General features: G+C 46.1%; 1 protein-coding gene across 7 annotated transcripts in view; it reads left to right on the top strand.

Annotated features, from left to right (window-relative positions):
- igsf9b (immunoglobulin superfamily, member 9b) overlaps positions 1-15789 on the top strand; it is a 51235-nt gene that overhangs the window by 3519 nt on the left and 31927 nt on the right. For all 7 annotated transcript variants that reach the window (XR_002473783.2, XM_036979736.1, XM_021605897.2 and 4 more), the window contains exons 2-3: positions 6945-7040; positions 8460-8666. Coding sequence is in view for 6 of the 7 variants with exons in the window: in XM_036979736.1 (XP_036835631.1) it covers positions 6980-7040; positions 8460-8666 (268 nt within the window). In the remaining variant the exon portion in view is untranslated. The remainder of the gene's footprint in view (positions 1-6944; positions 7041-8459; positions 8667-15789) is intronic.

Raw genomic sequence — 15789 nt, 5'->3', positions numbered from 1 at the left:
TAAATTTACTAGGAGCTTTTCCTTCAACTTGAACTTGATATCAGAGTGGAAATGGTGGAACCTTCAGACCTTTTAAGAAGTAGGAAATGCTTCCTCCGATGTCTCTTTTTCCATTACATCTTGAAATAAGAGTTTGGTCTCAGTACTCCCTCATTGGGTCAGTAAAGTTTAGGTTGTTGGCCTAAACCTTTTGATTTTAAGAATTAGTCTTGTGGGATGTGGAGTGGATGAATTGTTTCCTTTGTTTATGATTTACTACTAGGTGTGTTCTTTCTTTTGCACCTGTGATATGGTCCTCAGTTTGTCAAGTTCCCCCCTCAAACCCAGCTGGCCTGTTCTGAGGCCGTGGCCCAAGCAGGATTAACCAGGATTACTAAGAAAGTAATATAGCTGCTTATCAGTTCCATCTCTGTCACCACCATCACTGATGGGCCTTGGCCGCTCTGCCAATAGGATTTCCTTAGGGTTAGGGTTATGTATTGCCAGATGAGTGGAAGTAGAGAGTAAAACAGATGGATAGTGTCAGGTAGATTTTTCATGAGTTTGAGGTATACATTCACAATATTGTCTGGGTGTGATTCTAGCTGCAAAGCTGTGATCTCAATGGAAATCCTTTTGATCTGTACTTCACCTTCTTTTTTCAGGTCTGCTTTCAGTGGGCTCACTACTGGCCTGGCCTGGGGTGGATTATTTCCCTCCACATTTCGACCTTTTCACCTCTTAATGTAGGGCTCTTCAAACTGTGCTGCAGCCTACCTGCTGGTGTGTGATCCGGCTTGGCCCTCTTCGTTGTCTGCTCCCTTAGCTCTACTGCAAGTGTGTGACACATTTGGATGGGATAAACCGTCCATGTTATTTATAATGCGATCAAAATGGCAAGCATTCCTGTAAACAGAATGTTCTAGAGGGTTAGGGTACAGTATTTGCTGACATGATTACAACACTTTACTTAGGAGTAGACGCAACAGTATTGATAGATTATGGATTTGATGTATGATGGCTCTCTCACAGGTGATGGATGGAAGGGGAGAGTTTTGGTATAGTGCATCTGTCAGCTGGATCAAAGACTGTCAGTCTGCTAGGGGTAGCAGTGCAGAATAATAAATGCACCAAGTGTTTGTATAAGCATATCCAGGACAGTGTGCTGCTGACAGATGCCCTTTAACTTTGAATTCTAATTTGATTACACTATTAAGGTTGGGAGCGGCAGTACTGGATTAGACTAGGTGTTCACAAGTGTGCAGTCCAAGGTAATTTGTCTCATTGAAGACCAGTAAGAGATGCAACTAAAAAGTCCTTACACTGTCATTGCAAAGTCAAATGTAAGTGTGTATTAGTCTACTGCATTGATTGCCAAACATATGGGAGCAAAAGCCCAGACTATATGAGTGTCTGTGGTTGTGTATCAGTTGTGTATCAGCTTACTCAGAACGGTCCAGATCACCCTCAATGGCTTCTTAGACATTATTATGTAATTTCTGTCTTCCCCTCAGATACCCCCAGGTTCCCCTCTCCTCAGTTCCCCAGACCCCTGGTTCATCTGCTCCCTGTGTTGGCAGAGCTGCATTTGTCTGCTGTTCAGGACTGTGTAAAATGGTCTTAGCTACCACTCATTCCCAACCCTCTAAACTAAAGCTAGTTTTTAGTGAAAGGAACTTAAGTTACTGTTGGGCAATATGAACATAATTCAAAAGTAGACGTCTAAGCTGATAATTCATAATCATTTACAAGGTGTATTGGTATGAAACCAGCTACTCAAAAAACTAAAAGAAAAACTCTTGTTGAGCAGGTCCCATAATTGCAATGATGTCTGAATATATGCTTTCAGAAAGAACTCTGAGTCCTCTGTTTAGTTAAAAATAGAGAGATAATCATTGTAAATGCACCCAATTTTATTTTCCATTGTGAGAGGAAAGACACTTTGACATTATGGAAGATGGTGTACTGTGCATCAGCAGATGACTAGCACTATCATTTTATATACATACTGTCAGTGACCTACAGTATGTAACCCCTCATTACTACATACAACGTATGTAGCGTCTTGAGCTAAACTTGTAGGCCTCATTTGTTTGCATTTAAAGGACTTTGTGCCTTGTTCTGTTGCCATGGGAAACAGGTTGTACCTGAAGCCACAGAATAGTGGTGGGGGCTGTCCTATGTCTCTCATGTCTACACTTGTAGACTTTAACCCCTACAGGCTCTCTCTGCAGGGTCTGTAGTCTGGATACTCCCCTGTCAACGGGTCTCTCACAAGACATGTCAAATGTTGTCAATAAGCAACATTAAATTCAGTAGGCCTAAAAAGTTGGTATTATGAAACAACAACTTGTTGTTCTAGGGCACGCGCCCAGGCTCTGGGTTCGCGCCCAGGCTCTGGGTTCGCGCCCAGGCTCTGTCGCAGCCGGCCGCGACCGGGAGGTTCGTGGGGCGACGCACAATTGGCCTAGCGTCGTCCGGGTTAGGGAGGGTTTGGCCGGTAGGGATATCCTTGTCTCATCGCGCACTAGCGACTCCTGTGGCGGGCCGGGCGCAGTGCTCGCTAACCAGGTCGCCAGGTGCACGTTGTATCCTCCGACACATTGGTGCGGCTGGCTTCCGGGTTGGATGCGCGCTGTGTTAAGAAGCAGTGCGGCTTGGTTGGGTTGTGTTTCGGAGGATGCATGGCTTTTGACCTTCGAAAGCCCGTACGGGAGCCCGAGCCCGTACGATGAGACAAGATAGTAACTACTAACAATTGGATACCACGAAATTGGGGAGAAAAGGGGGTAAAATAAAATATAAATAAATACAGTTACAGGCACAATACTTGCTCCCTGTGGGCGTATAATACAGACAATGGAGACTATGGAGGGTTTTACACACATCCAAACTTTTCACAGGAGCTGGATCCAATATATGTCCACTCACAGTTATGCTGCTCTCAAATGTAATGTTTTATAAACATCATGGAACTGTCTCACAGATCATATTTGCACTTCTCCGGAAATAGCAGACTAAATTGCATTGCATTTGAGCCATGTACTGTACATTCTCACCCATAGACAGTGAATTTTTATACGTTTTTTTTTTTTATCAAGTTAAATGAAAAATAATTAATCAAACAATATTGCTAAATATGATCGGTTCAGAAACATGATATCATAAATTGCATCTCTCATTCTATGGCACTCTGTGCAGACTGCACACGTACTGTAGGCCTAAATGTCTTTTTGCATAACATTTGCACATCTATACAAAACACTAGGCTCCTGTCAATTGTAGGGCTGTGACGATACCAATACCGTAATATTCTTTCCATGGCAAAAATGTAAACATGAAGTAGACCACACTCTTTGGTCCTTTAAAAAACTTGCTGTATTTAAAATATTGTGTGGGTTCGCTGACAACGTCACGAAAACGATGCGTGTGCTTCAAGAGGCAGTAGGCGGTGTTTTGTTGTGATTCTGGACGGCCAGATAGCTAGCAACAATGACTACCATGTGGGAAATCGTAAGTGGCTCGTTCCAGCAAGTTTGATCTTGTTCTTGATACCATGTCTTGTGTTGAGGTGTTTTGACTAACGTCATGTCTTTGGTAACATGGCTCAAATTCGCTGTAACAGTGTAACAATGTTTTTTAGAGACAACAAGTGCTCATTGTGCAAATTGATTTATGTTATCAATAAACATCGTAGACTAAATATAGTTTACATGTTGTCAACTGTAACGGTTTTATTGCGGTGAAGGAGAGTCGGACCAAAATGCAGCGTGGTATTCTTGATACATGTTTAATGACGAAGAAAAAACGAACAATACAAAAACAACAAACGTAACGTGAAAACCTATACAGCCTATCTGGTGCAAACAAACACAGAGACAGGAACAATCACCCACGAAACACTCAAAGAATATGACTGCCTAAATATGGTTCCCAATCAGAGACAACGATAAACACCTGCCTCTGATTGAGAACCACTCCAGACAGCCATAGACTATGCTAGATACCCCACTAAGCCACAAACCCAATACCTAACAAAAACCCCAAGACAAAACACACCACATACAAAACCCATGTTACACCCTGGCCTGACCAAATTAATAAAGAAAACACAAAATACTAAGACCAGGGCGTGACATCAACAATCTAAGCCAAGCCTGTCTGTGTTGCACCATTGTTGTACACACGTCGTTTCTGTTGCTAATCAACCAACCCGTCTATAGCATGGAAAATAAATAAATGTGACTCTGGATGACAACGTAATGATGTTTGTTTCCACGAAACATGCTGTTTTTCTAAAGAAGTTAAATCCACCTCCCAAGTGGCGCACTGGTCTAAGGCACTGCATCTCAGTGCTAGCGGCGTCACTAGAGACTCGGGTTCGATCCGGCCTGTGTCACAGCTGGCCGCGACCAATAGACCCATGAAGCGGCGCACAATTGGCCCAGCATCATCCGGGTTAGGGGAGGGTTTGGCTGGCTGGGATGTCCTTGTTCCATTGCACTCTAGCAACTCCTGTGGCGGGCCAGGCTCATGCACACTGACAAGTTTGCCAGTTGGACAGTGTTTACTCCAACACATTGGTGTGGCTGGCTTTGGGTTAAGCGAGCAGTGTGTTAAGAAGCAGGTTTCCTTGCCACGATACTAATGACTGATACTGGTATCATCCTGCCTCTAGTCAATTGTATCAATTCCTATGTGCGAGGAAGATTCTCAAAAACATCAGAAGACTGAATAGTGTGTCTTTGGTAAACGGACGAGAGGCGCTCATTGCAAATGGGGATGGATAGCCTACTTCAGGATTAGGCAGCTAGATTCAGCCGCTTGCCAATTTTTGTCCGATTGATTTAAATAATTTGTACCCTGCCAATTGACCACAATTAATCCCAAAAAGAGATTGTATTTGAAAATGACAATAATTTCATAAATTGAGACACAATCACCTTTGTCTCTTTTTTTTATTAGTGGGAATACCTTTTAGCTGAATTCCTGGTGATTTTACAGTATTTCTTTTACCAAAAACGAAAATCCTAAAGACTTTAGTCGGCCCCGAAATCACTTTCGGGACAGTTTTGGCACGCGGGCCACCTATTGCCATCCCCTGGCCTACTTGAACAAGTGAAATTCAGATATGTGAATTGTGAGGGAAAAAACCTCAAAGCACTCTCAGTAGACCATATTAAAACCCCTTTATTCATAGGGTACTTTTGGCTAATGGTCAGGATAAAAAGACACACCTATGTGATGCTGCTAAACCAGCCTTGATTAAAGGGAGGGTAGGCTATGCTTAGTTTTTAATCAAATTAAACAAAATGGGGGGAAACCTATATATTTGTTATATTTGTTATTCTAAAAACGAGATTCACCGGCGCAAAAGCCACATCTCTCCTTCCATGTAAACTGTGGGTCATGGCTAGATAGGTCAAGGACACACCTCAAATATTGCCACTCCTCCCGTCTCAGCACTGGTAAATTGCCGAACCTGGAGTTAGGGCTGGATAATACTAGTGCGCCAGTTTTTACATGATGAAATGGCAAACTAACATGCGACAGTAGAGCACCAAATGTGTCACGTGAGTTGAGTTGGCGTAATATGCTGTTGTTAGCTTTCCAAAAATAGCCTCCTTATATTAGTGTAATTAACTTACACTAGTGATAAGCTGGTATTAGTGGCTCTGAATAAAGTGTGTGGGAGAATACAGTGTGTATGTGGTGATGGGGGGGGTCATTCCATTATTTTCTAAGAAAGGGAAGGGGATCATTTAAATTGTAGATTTTAAGATGAAGGTTGCAACCTTAACACATCACTGACCAGACAGTGTAGCACAGATTCAGTTTTCCCAGCTTTATTGACCCATTTTATTGTCAGGCTCTAAACATTTTACTTTCTAGGAAATTGAATATTGAGCAGTCTGGTTACAGTAATATCCTGTTCGTATTCAGTGGGTCGGAGCAATACTGCCCAATGTCAGAGATATAAATTAAATTCCCTTGCATTTACAGGGTTCTCTTCTCTGGACGATACCATTTTTTACATTGAAACTCAAGAGGAGAAATGAATTGAAAGTGCATTGAAGACTGGGGTTGGGATGAAGACTAGACTGGGTTTGGGATGAAGACTAGACTGTGGTTGGGATGATGACTAGACTGAGGTTTGGATGAAGACTAGACTGGGGTTGGGATGATGACGACTGGGGTTGGGATGATGACGACTGGGGTTGGGATGATGACTAGACTGGGGTTGGGATGATGAGATCTCCTCTATACCATGTTTCTTGTAGGATGACAATGTCTGTATTTCCAATTTCTTTGATAAAGTCTGGGTTCCTGCTCTTTAGGCCAAAGGCAGATGACCTCAGACCTTGTATATTCCAGGTTGAGATAGCCAGTCAGTAAACAGAGATGTCGCTGGTGTTTTCCTCTTGCACGTGTCATGTGTCTATAGCTTTTAGCCCAGTTAGCATGATAGGAGACCTACGGTATGAGCTGAACCAATCAGAGGCAGAAGGTAAATCTCTTTGACCGTATCAGTGACAGGGACACACACACACACACACACACACACACACACACACACACACACACACACACACACACACACACACACACACACACACACACACACACACACAAACAGAGCATGATGTCCACTCAGAGGAAATATTTCCCCTCCCAATGCTAGTTTGAATAAGCATGTTTCCCAAATCCCAACCACAGATCAGACATCACATTTGCACTGTGCAAAGATTATTTACAGAATGCAGTCAGTTATCAAGTGATCAACAGACTGGAATCCAGTTTAAAGTAGGGATTATGAAATACTTTAGGGTTGATGTTAACTTGGACGATTACCTTGGTCTTGTCTGATGTCAGATGCAGTGGGAAGGTCCTTGTACAGTATTGAAGGCTGTGTGTTACTGTATGTCAGAGGTTTGAATTGAATGTGTGTGTTTCTGTGTTTTCAGGTTGGGAGATGTGTGAAGGAGTGTGAGGGACGGCCATGGGATTGGAGAGACTGTGGCTTCTGGGTGTCACCACTGTTGTTGCCCTCTGTCTGCTGCGTAAGTATCATACTGTACATCTGGGAAGATTTGCTATGCTCATCACATTTTTATTGGTTTCTCTCCTTACACCTGCCTTGCTCTCCTAGCTACCCAAGTAATTCACTTCATACATTTCTATTACAATGGTACAACACTGTAGTTAAGTTATACACCGTAAAAACGTATCAAGTAAACTGTACCTCTAGAGAAAACCTCTCATCCAATTCACTATCAGAGAAACCCTCTCATCCAATTCATTATCAGAGAAACCCTCTCATCCAATTCATTATCTTCTGTTTCTGTCTCTCTGCATCCTTTTCTACCCTTAACTACCAATGTATTTTCCTCTGTAGTTTATACCACTCTCTTTAGATTCATTGTTCACATAGCCCTTGACTCTCATGTACTGGCCAGTGGAATTTTCTGAATGTACTCCCTAGAACATATGATTCACAGCATCATACGGATAAATCTCTGACATCTGCTACTATGTACACATGGCCTGGATTGGGGAAAGTGATGAGGAGGGGGTCTGGGGGTCTAGACACAAGTGTTTACAAGGGAATGGGGTGAAATCCTACTCTAAAAAAAATCTACGGGTGCGGATTAAGATCAATCTGGGATTTATACTGGCCCCATCCCAAAGGCACGCTTCTAGGGGGAGGGGAGTTTTGTGGAGCGCAAGCCATGTGTGGACCCCAGGGGGTGGCGGAGTGGGAGGGAGCGGTGAGGGGCCTGCTGCCCTGCCCTCTATCAGGGAGTGTCCCCCTTTGAGATTAGTGCTTAATCACTAGGCCAGACGAGGTACAGAGACAACACAACACTGCCAGGCTCTCAGGCTCTGGCCCATGTGTCGTTAATGGAATTGAAACATGTTTAAAGAGTTGCAGTCCAGCGGTCTTGTCACCAAATGGAGTGTCATTGTTTTACATGGCCCCTGTATGTCTGTTTTAAACTAAGCATACTCTAGAGATTAACACAGTCATTGGAAATATGCAGGCTGACATCCAATATTTATGCTATCTACTCTAATCTCTTATCCTTTACTGCATGTTAGTTTCTCAATGTCCTTCCAGTTTTTTTCCATCCTTGCCTTTTGGGTTTAGCCTTGTTTCTTGTTTCTTGTCCTCCCCTTCCCTCTCATAAAGGAGCCAAGCTGTTGCTGGCTGCTAAACAATTTTATCATCGGTTCTCGGCCCTGCAAAAAATCAAGTGAATATTTACTCAATATCTTCAGAACCAGAAATTCCACAGAATGCATTTTGGAGAAAACTCAGCATGTATCTGGCTCTGCATGACTCAAACCTATGTGGAACAGATCCACATGTGGATCTTGACTGTTGACTCTTCAGGCATCAACATGTTTTACTGCCGATTCACCAGTCATGCTCAGCCTACCACCATTGTATTATTGCAACCTGTGTGCTTTCTCCTCAGGTACGTCCCAGGGTGTGGAGGCGGTGGTACGAGCCAGGGTTGGGGGGACTGCAGAGCTAGGTTGCAGTCTTAACCCCCTTTCTACTGGAGTAACCACCCCAAACTTGTTCCCACTGCACGTGGTGGAGTGGGTTCGTCTGGGTTACAATGTTCCCATCCTCATCAAATTCGGAGTGTACGCACCACGTGTGCATCCCAACTACAAGGGTGAGTCCTCTTGTCCCAGATCTACAGTATGTCTTATCACTGCTTCTTTCAAATTACACAATGCATAGCAAATACACTGTGGCAATTGCAGTTATACAACATGGCTGAACATTTGAACCTTTTGGGTCTCACTTTGAGTCCTGGTGCAATTTAATCTTTTGTCCTGCTGATTTATTGGGAGTCATTTGCCTGCATACAACACCCCAGTGCAGTCTCTACATTCCTCAGTGTATCATATGGGGGAAGGACAAAGGAGAGTTTAACCTCAAGACAAGGACCTGAAAATTACGCATTTCTCTGATTATATCTGAAGAGATTCTGTGCAACAAGGTCACATTGTCTTAAAACAACTTTCAATTACCTTCCTTTGAGCCTTTCTTTCCCCTCACTAGTAGCTGGCTGGGAATGTGATTTAAGTACAGCTGTTTTGTTTTGAGTGGGGGTGGGGAAGTGGAAGGGGGCTACAATGGTATTTATGAATGCTGGGGGGGTTTAGTGGTGAGAATACCCCAAATAGGTAATCCACCCAAACAAGAGCCCTGTAATTACACTGTGTGTCTGGGTGTGTGGTAGGGCCTCCATAGTACCGGGGCGGGGACTGGGGCAGGGGACTGGGGCAGGGCTTGGGTGAGGACGTAAATATGTTAATGGTTCAGTCAGGGAGGTGGGATGACAGACGGGGCTGTGTGTGGGTGTGTGCACATGTATGTGTGTATGTTTGTGTGTTTTTGTGTGTGCATGCATATGTGTGTGAGTGCAAGGGGGGGAATAAAAAGTCCACCTACAGTTGGTTTTCACTTAAAAACAATCAGTAGATGATTTCAGCTATCCCACTAAAGATCAAATGGACCCTGGCGTGCACTGGACACCGACCAGGCTCTGACAATTCAGGAATGGCCAGAAGAGCACTAACCAATGTCTGGCCGTCTTTCTGACCCACCCATAAACCCCAGTGTTATTGTTTTAAGGCAATCATGTGATGCAACATAACCCATAATTCATCACTGAGGCTATGGGGGTAAAAACAACAGAAAAGTAACAACAACAATCTAACGGTTTGTTAGAAATCAAAAAGGACTTGGTTTTGATGAGGGATATTCTCCCTCTCTGTGTGTCTGGGGTCTGCTTAACCCCTGTCTGCCTCATATCCTCTCAGCTCCCCTCCTTTTGGAGGCAGGTGGCAACATGTGAAGCGTATCAGCACTGCGGATCTAATGTATTCTACCATCAAATTAAAATGTATGGGGGATTTCAGATTGAACCACAGCCCCACCTCACTAGACAGTATGAAACACAACCACTTCCTGATCTTTGTCTCAAGCTGTCTATGCTCAGGGACTAACAAGCACAACAAAAAAATTTAGTAATAGGAAGAAATGCCTAGCTTTTTTTCATCCTTATTAAGAGTTTATGAGACTGCTCTATCTCTCATGTACAATCTTGCACTGACGCCATCCGCCAGTCTAATAGTGTCTCATGAAAGAATGAGAGGAAGCATTATCTTGGATGGGGGTATAATAAAGTAATACGTTTAATCTCTAATTGTTCAGATAGGATATCAAGTGTATTTAAGATTACAGTGAGTGCTTGAGGAGTGCTTGCTGTGTCTGTGTCTGTGCCACAGAGTAATGTCCTTCTGTTGACCCCATTAGAAGCCATTTGCTCTGAAACAGACAGATTACTTGTGCAGGCTGCTCTGCAAATCTTTTATTTCTGGAGAGAAACCATTTTGGAGGAGTCTGCCCAGTGCCACATCCTTCTTCCTCCATGTCTCTTTTCTAAACATGCCCTGGAGGGCTGAACATCAATCACCTGAGAACAAAGAGGAAGAGACAAATAAATAGTCACTGAAATACTGAAGTAGAGTGAACTCGGCTAGTGAAGTCTGTTGGAGTTGTGCTTTTTGAGGAAACGTGAGTCTCCATTCACTGGCCGCGCTGTCAGGGGCACTTGCTCTAAAAAGGGCAGATCAAATGTGTCCTCTCCGCTGAAGTAAATGAGTGGAGACGGTGTGGAGGGCCCACCCTCCTGGGGGTAGAACGACAGCGGCAAAACCCCATACTCAGCCCAGCAGGCCCCCATCATTCTGTCTCAGTGTGAGCCGTGAACACCGGGGAGTCATGGCCTTGTTTGGCCCTCATACAAATACACACATTAAAGAACCTCAATTAATGAGCCTTGTTCCTCCACCATCTTTTAATTGGAATTGACATTTTACGTTGGTCAACAATGCCTTACTAAACATGACCCTATTCGACCAACTCAGCCAGGAGAGAGCCAAACAGAGAGGTGGCAGCTGAGGCTGACCCACATGATCCAGCAGCAATCTGTATTTCTACTAAAACTGGACCAGGGAGACGTTTGCCAAACAGTGACACAATATGAGAAGAATGCAGGCTAGACCCGTGGATCTCATGTTCTCCAGCTTTAAGTTACTCCATCAGGACAAAGGTTCTGTTACTTCATCTCACAGCGCTGTAGGTGTGTCCCATGGGAATGAGATCAGGCCCAGTATTGTGCTGCTTGGGAGCTTTTGTGTGAAGTCCTTCTTTAAGGCTCAAGCACTGCCTGGGAGGTTCTACCTTATCCCAGACCTGTCCCAGACTAGGCTTGAGTTTCACACAGGAGAAGAGAGGCGCTTTGGTTGAGCCAGGCCTCTGTTACCTACAGATATAGGATCTTAATCTGAGTTCATCTAAGTTTCTCACAGAAGGAAAATAATCATGCAGCAACAGGAAATGGCATTTTTGTTTGGATTATAATTTTAAAAAATTAGGGGTTGATGCAGTTTTGGAAAGTTTAAACCTTGAATACACTACACATTTGCATTTCCTGCAACAATAGGATGATCAAATTAAGATACAACACCTGTACTGTTGGAAGAGTAGTTTACAACAAGGAGAGGGTTATAAATTGAAAGTATCAGAACTCAGGATAAGACCCAGATGCAGACAGCTAGAATCACAGATGTTTATTGACCAAACAAGGGGCAGGCAAAAGAAAGGTCAAGGGCAGGCAGAGGTCCGTAATCCAGGGCAGAGTCAGTAAGGTACAGAATGGTATCAGAGCAGGCAGAGGTTCGTAATCGGGTCAGAGTCAGGCAGGTACAGAATGGCAGGCAGGCTCGGGGTCAGGGCAGGCAGAATGTCAGAACTGAGAATATTAGGAAACAGAAACTTGAGAAAACAGGAAGACGGGAAAGCATGCTGGTAAAACCTGACAAGACAAGACAAGCTGTCAACAGACAAACAGAGAACACAGGTATAAATGCACATGGGATAATCGGGTAGATGGGCCACACCTGGAATGGGGTGGAGACAAGCACAAAGACAGGTGAAACCCATCAGTGTGTGACAGGACCCCTCCTGCCTGGGCACATACCTGGTTGACCAGGGTGCCGGCGGTGGAACTCAGCAATGAGGGCTGAGTCCAGGATGTTCTTAGCAGGAACTTAGCACCTCTCCTCTGGGCCATAACCCTCCCAGTCAACCAGGTACTGGTATCCCCTGCCTCGAGGTCGAACACTCAGGAGGCGCCTCACCGTGTAAGACGGATGGCCGTCGATGAGATGGGGGGAAAGTTTACGGGACTCCACTCGGAGGGGCAGGTCCCGAGTGGAGAGCCATACTCTCTGCCCAAGCCGCTAGCGGGGAGCAGGGGTCCGGTGGCGATCCGCTTGTTGCGATACCTGGATGTGGTCTTCAAAAGAGCAGCCCGGTACGGCGACAGCGGCGGATGAACATCTGGGCAGAGGGTATGCTGAATTCCTCTTGTTCGGGAAAGAGCGGGGGCTGAAATCCCAAGGAACACTCAAAGGGCGAGAGACCAGTGGCCAAGCAGGGAAGGGTGTTGCGGGCGTATTCAACCCACACAAGTTGCTGGCTCCAGGTGGTGGGGTTGGTGGAGACGAGGCAACGAAGGGCCGTCTCCAGGTCCTGATTGGCTTGTTAGATTGGGGGTTGAAACCAGAGGACAGGCTGGCCGACGACCCAATGAGGGTGCAAACGCCTTCCAGAACCGGGACGAGAACTGGGGACCCTGATCGGAAACCATGTCGCCCGGAGGTCCATGGATCCAGAAGATGTGCTGCACCCTGAGCTGAGCCGTGTCCTTTGCTGAGGGTAACTTGGGAAGGGGAATAATATGGACGGCTTTAGAAAACCTATCCACCACCGTCATGATAGTAGTGTTGCCGTCTGATGGGGGGAGCCCAATATATGGGATCAGGGGCGGTGAGGAACAGGGAGTGGTTGAAATAGGCCAGCCATATCTTGCTGCAGAGTCTTATTTTGTGCACACACCGTGCGGGCGGTAGCGAATGCGGAGACATCCGGCACCATGAAAGGCCACCAAAAGCGTTGTCGAACAAAAGCCAGGGTCTGACTGGAGCCTGGATGGCAGGTCAGTCGAGAGGAATGTGCCCATTCCAGGACCGGGGAACGGCCAGAGTCCGGGACAAACATCTGGTTAGCCGGAACCCCTCCGGGTGAATAACAGGGCCCAACGAGCCTGCCTAGAGTTGAGGTGCTTGGTGGTGCGGAGATATTCCAGGTTCTTATGGTCCACCCACACTAAGAATGGGTGTTCTGCCCCTTCCAACCACTGCCTCCACTCCTCCAACGCCATCTTGACAGCAAGGAGTTTTCAATTTCCCACATCATAGATTCTCTCAGCAGGGGTAAGACGATGAAAGAGGGAAGCGCAGGTGTGCAGCTTTTGATCCTGGGCAGAACGCTGGGACTGGACGGCCCCAACTCTGACATCCGAGGTGTCGACCTCCACCACAAACTGACGGGATGGGTCCGGATGGACTAAGATGGGGGCTGTAGTGAATCGATGTTTGAGGTACGAGAACGCCTGGTCAGCTGTTGGAGACCACGTGAAGGGAACCTTGGGGGTGGTGAGTGCTGAGAGGGGGAAGCCACGATGCTGTAATCCTGGATGAAGCGGCGGTAGAAGTTAGCAAAGCCCAGGAAACGTTGCAGTTGCACTCTGGATGTGGGTTGAGGCCAATCCACCACCATTCTCACCTTGTCTGGATCCATCTGTATATGTCCTGCAGCAATGACGTATCCAATGAAGGAGATGGTGGAGCGATGGAACTCACACTTCTCTGTTTTAACTAAAAGCTGGTTCTCCAGGAGACGCGGAAGGACTTGTCTGTCGTGGAGGACGTGTTCTTGAGCTGACCGGGAAAAGACCATGATATCGTTGAGGTAGACAAACACGAACCGGTTCAGCATGTCCCGGAGCACATTGTTGACTAGGGCCTGGAACACAGCGGGAGCGTTGGTCAGCCCGAATGGCATAACTAAGTACTCATAGTGCCCGCTAGCTGTGTTAAAGGCTGTTTTCCACTTATCTCCCTCCTGTATCCGAACCATATGGTAGGCGTTCTGAAGGTCCAACTTAGAGAAGATGGTCGCTACCTTAAGAGGTTCGAAAGCCAAGGAGGTGAGTGGTAGAGGGTATTCTTTACCCATTAACCCCTGTAGTTGATACATGGGTGCAGGGTTTTGTCCTTCTCCACAAAGAAGAACCCTACGCCAGCGGGGGAGGCAGATGGGCAAATACTCCCTGCAATGAGTGAGTTCTCAATGTACTCCTCTATAGCCTTGGTCTCCAGACCCGACAAAGCCAACCCCCGAGGGGGTGTAGTGTCTGGGAGAAGGTCAATGGCAGGTATTGCGGGTGACTCTGCCAATAGTTTGCCCATCCAGCACTCTGACGTCCATGGGAATGGAGATGGGCTGAGTGGAGATACCAAGCTCCGACACCAAGGGAGCATTGATAAAGCTCTCATTTGCCCCAGAGTCAATGAGCACCCAGAGTGATTTGGCCTGGTCACCCCATAAAAGGGTGGCATTGATACGGGTGCGAGTAATGGGTTCCTCGTCCGGCTCAACAGAATACTCATACCTACTGATGAGCCTGGACGTTTTAATGGACAGATGGAAAGATAATGTCCTGTTGTCCCGCAATACAGATAGCTCCTGGTGTTCAGTCTGCGTTTACGTTCATCCGGAGATAATCGAAGCCCTTCCCAGTAGCTTGGGCTCTGGAGGAGGCGTCCGCCCTCTGCAATTCCCGTGAGCACTCGGGTGACATCAGATTCTCTCGGAAATGCCTTCAGGGGTTTCCGGGATTCCTCGGAGGCAACATGGGAATCGAGGGCAAGCGAGGGCAACAGGGGACAGATTCCCTCTCCCTTCTACATTCTCGTAGCCGCCCATCGATCCGGATGGTCAAGACTATGAGGGAGTTGAGATCCATGGGCAGTTCTCGGGCTGTGAGCTTATCTTTGATCACCTCCGATAATCTGTGTCGAACATGTCGAATAATGCTTTTGGTTTCCAGGCACTCTCAGCTGCCAACGTGTGAAAATCCACCGCGTAGTCTGCCACACTATGGACGTCTTGACGTAGCTGGAGCAGTTTACGAGCAGCCTCTCTCCCGGACAATGGAGACTCGACCACCTTCCGTACCTCCGCCACAAACTCCTCCAGACTGAGGCAGACGGTGGACTGTTGTTCCCACACCGCCGTAGCCCAGGCGAGTGCCCTCCCGGACATCAGTGTTATGATCTACGCTATCCTCGAGCGGTACAAGGGGAATGAAGACGGCTGGAGCTCAATGGATGCTGAGCCCTCCCTCAGAAGCCCCACCTTCCTGGCTATAATAACTGGGCTCGCATCCATTTCCTCAATTCTTCGCACTTCAGCTCTCCCGAAGGAAGAACATGTCACGTAATTTACAAACGTTTTAAGCACACAAAGGCTACGAGATTTGGCTCCGAGTTACAATACGTGTCTGTTAGTGGAGAGAGAGTACTCGTCACTGTAGATGTTGTGAGTTTTGGGTCTTAGCATTGGTTTTTTGGATTTGCTAAAAGCAAACTACTTTGCTTTGCTTATGTAGCTAATGCTTCCTTGCTTGAGTAAGATGGTCAGTGGCAAGAGTAAGTTAAAAAGGCTAACCAGCTGAGTTTGAACCACTGACCGTGGCTTATGGCATGTGGTTTCACAATGAAAATGAATGATACTCATGAGTGCTGTCCTGTTTGCCAGAGGTGGAAACAAACTCAGGAGGCATTGGTTTGGAATATTTTGTGTGACCATTGTCT

This window comes from Oncorhynchus mykiss, chromosome 6 (genome assembly GCF_013265735.2).
Source record: "Oncorhynchus mykiss isolate Arlee chromosome 6, USDA_OmykA_1.1, whole genome shotgun sequence".
Classification (NCBI taxonomy): domain Eukaryota; kingdom Metazoa; phylum Chordata; class Actinopteri; order Salmoniformes; family Salmonidae; genus Oncorhynchus; species Oncorhynchus mykiss.
Note: the sequence above shows the minus strand (reverse complement) of the source record. Positions and strands in the feature narration are given on the sequence as shown.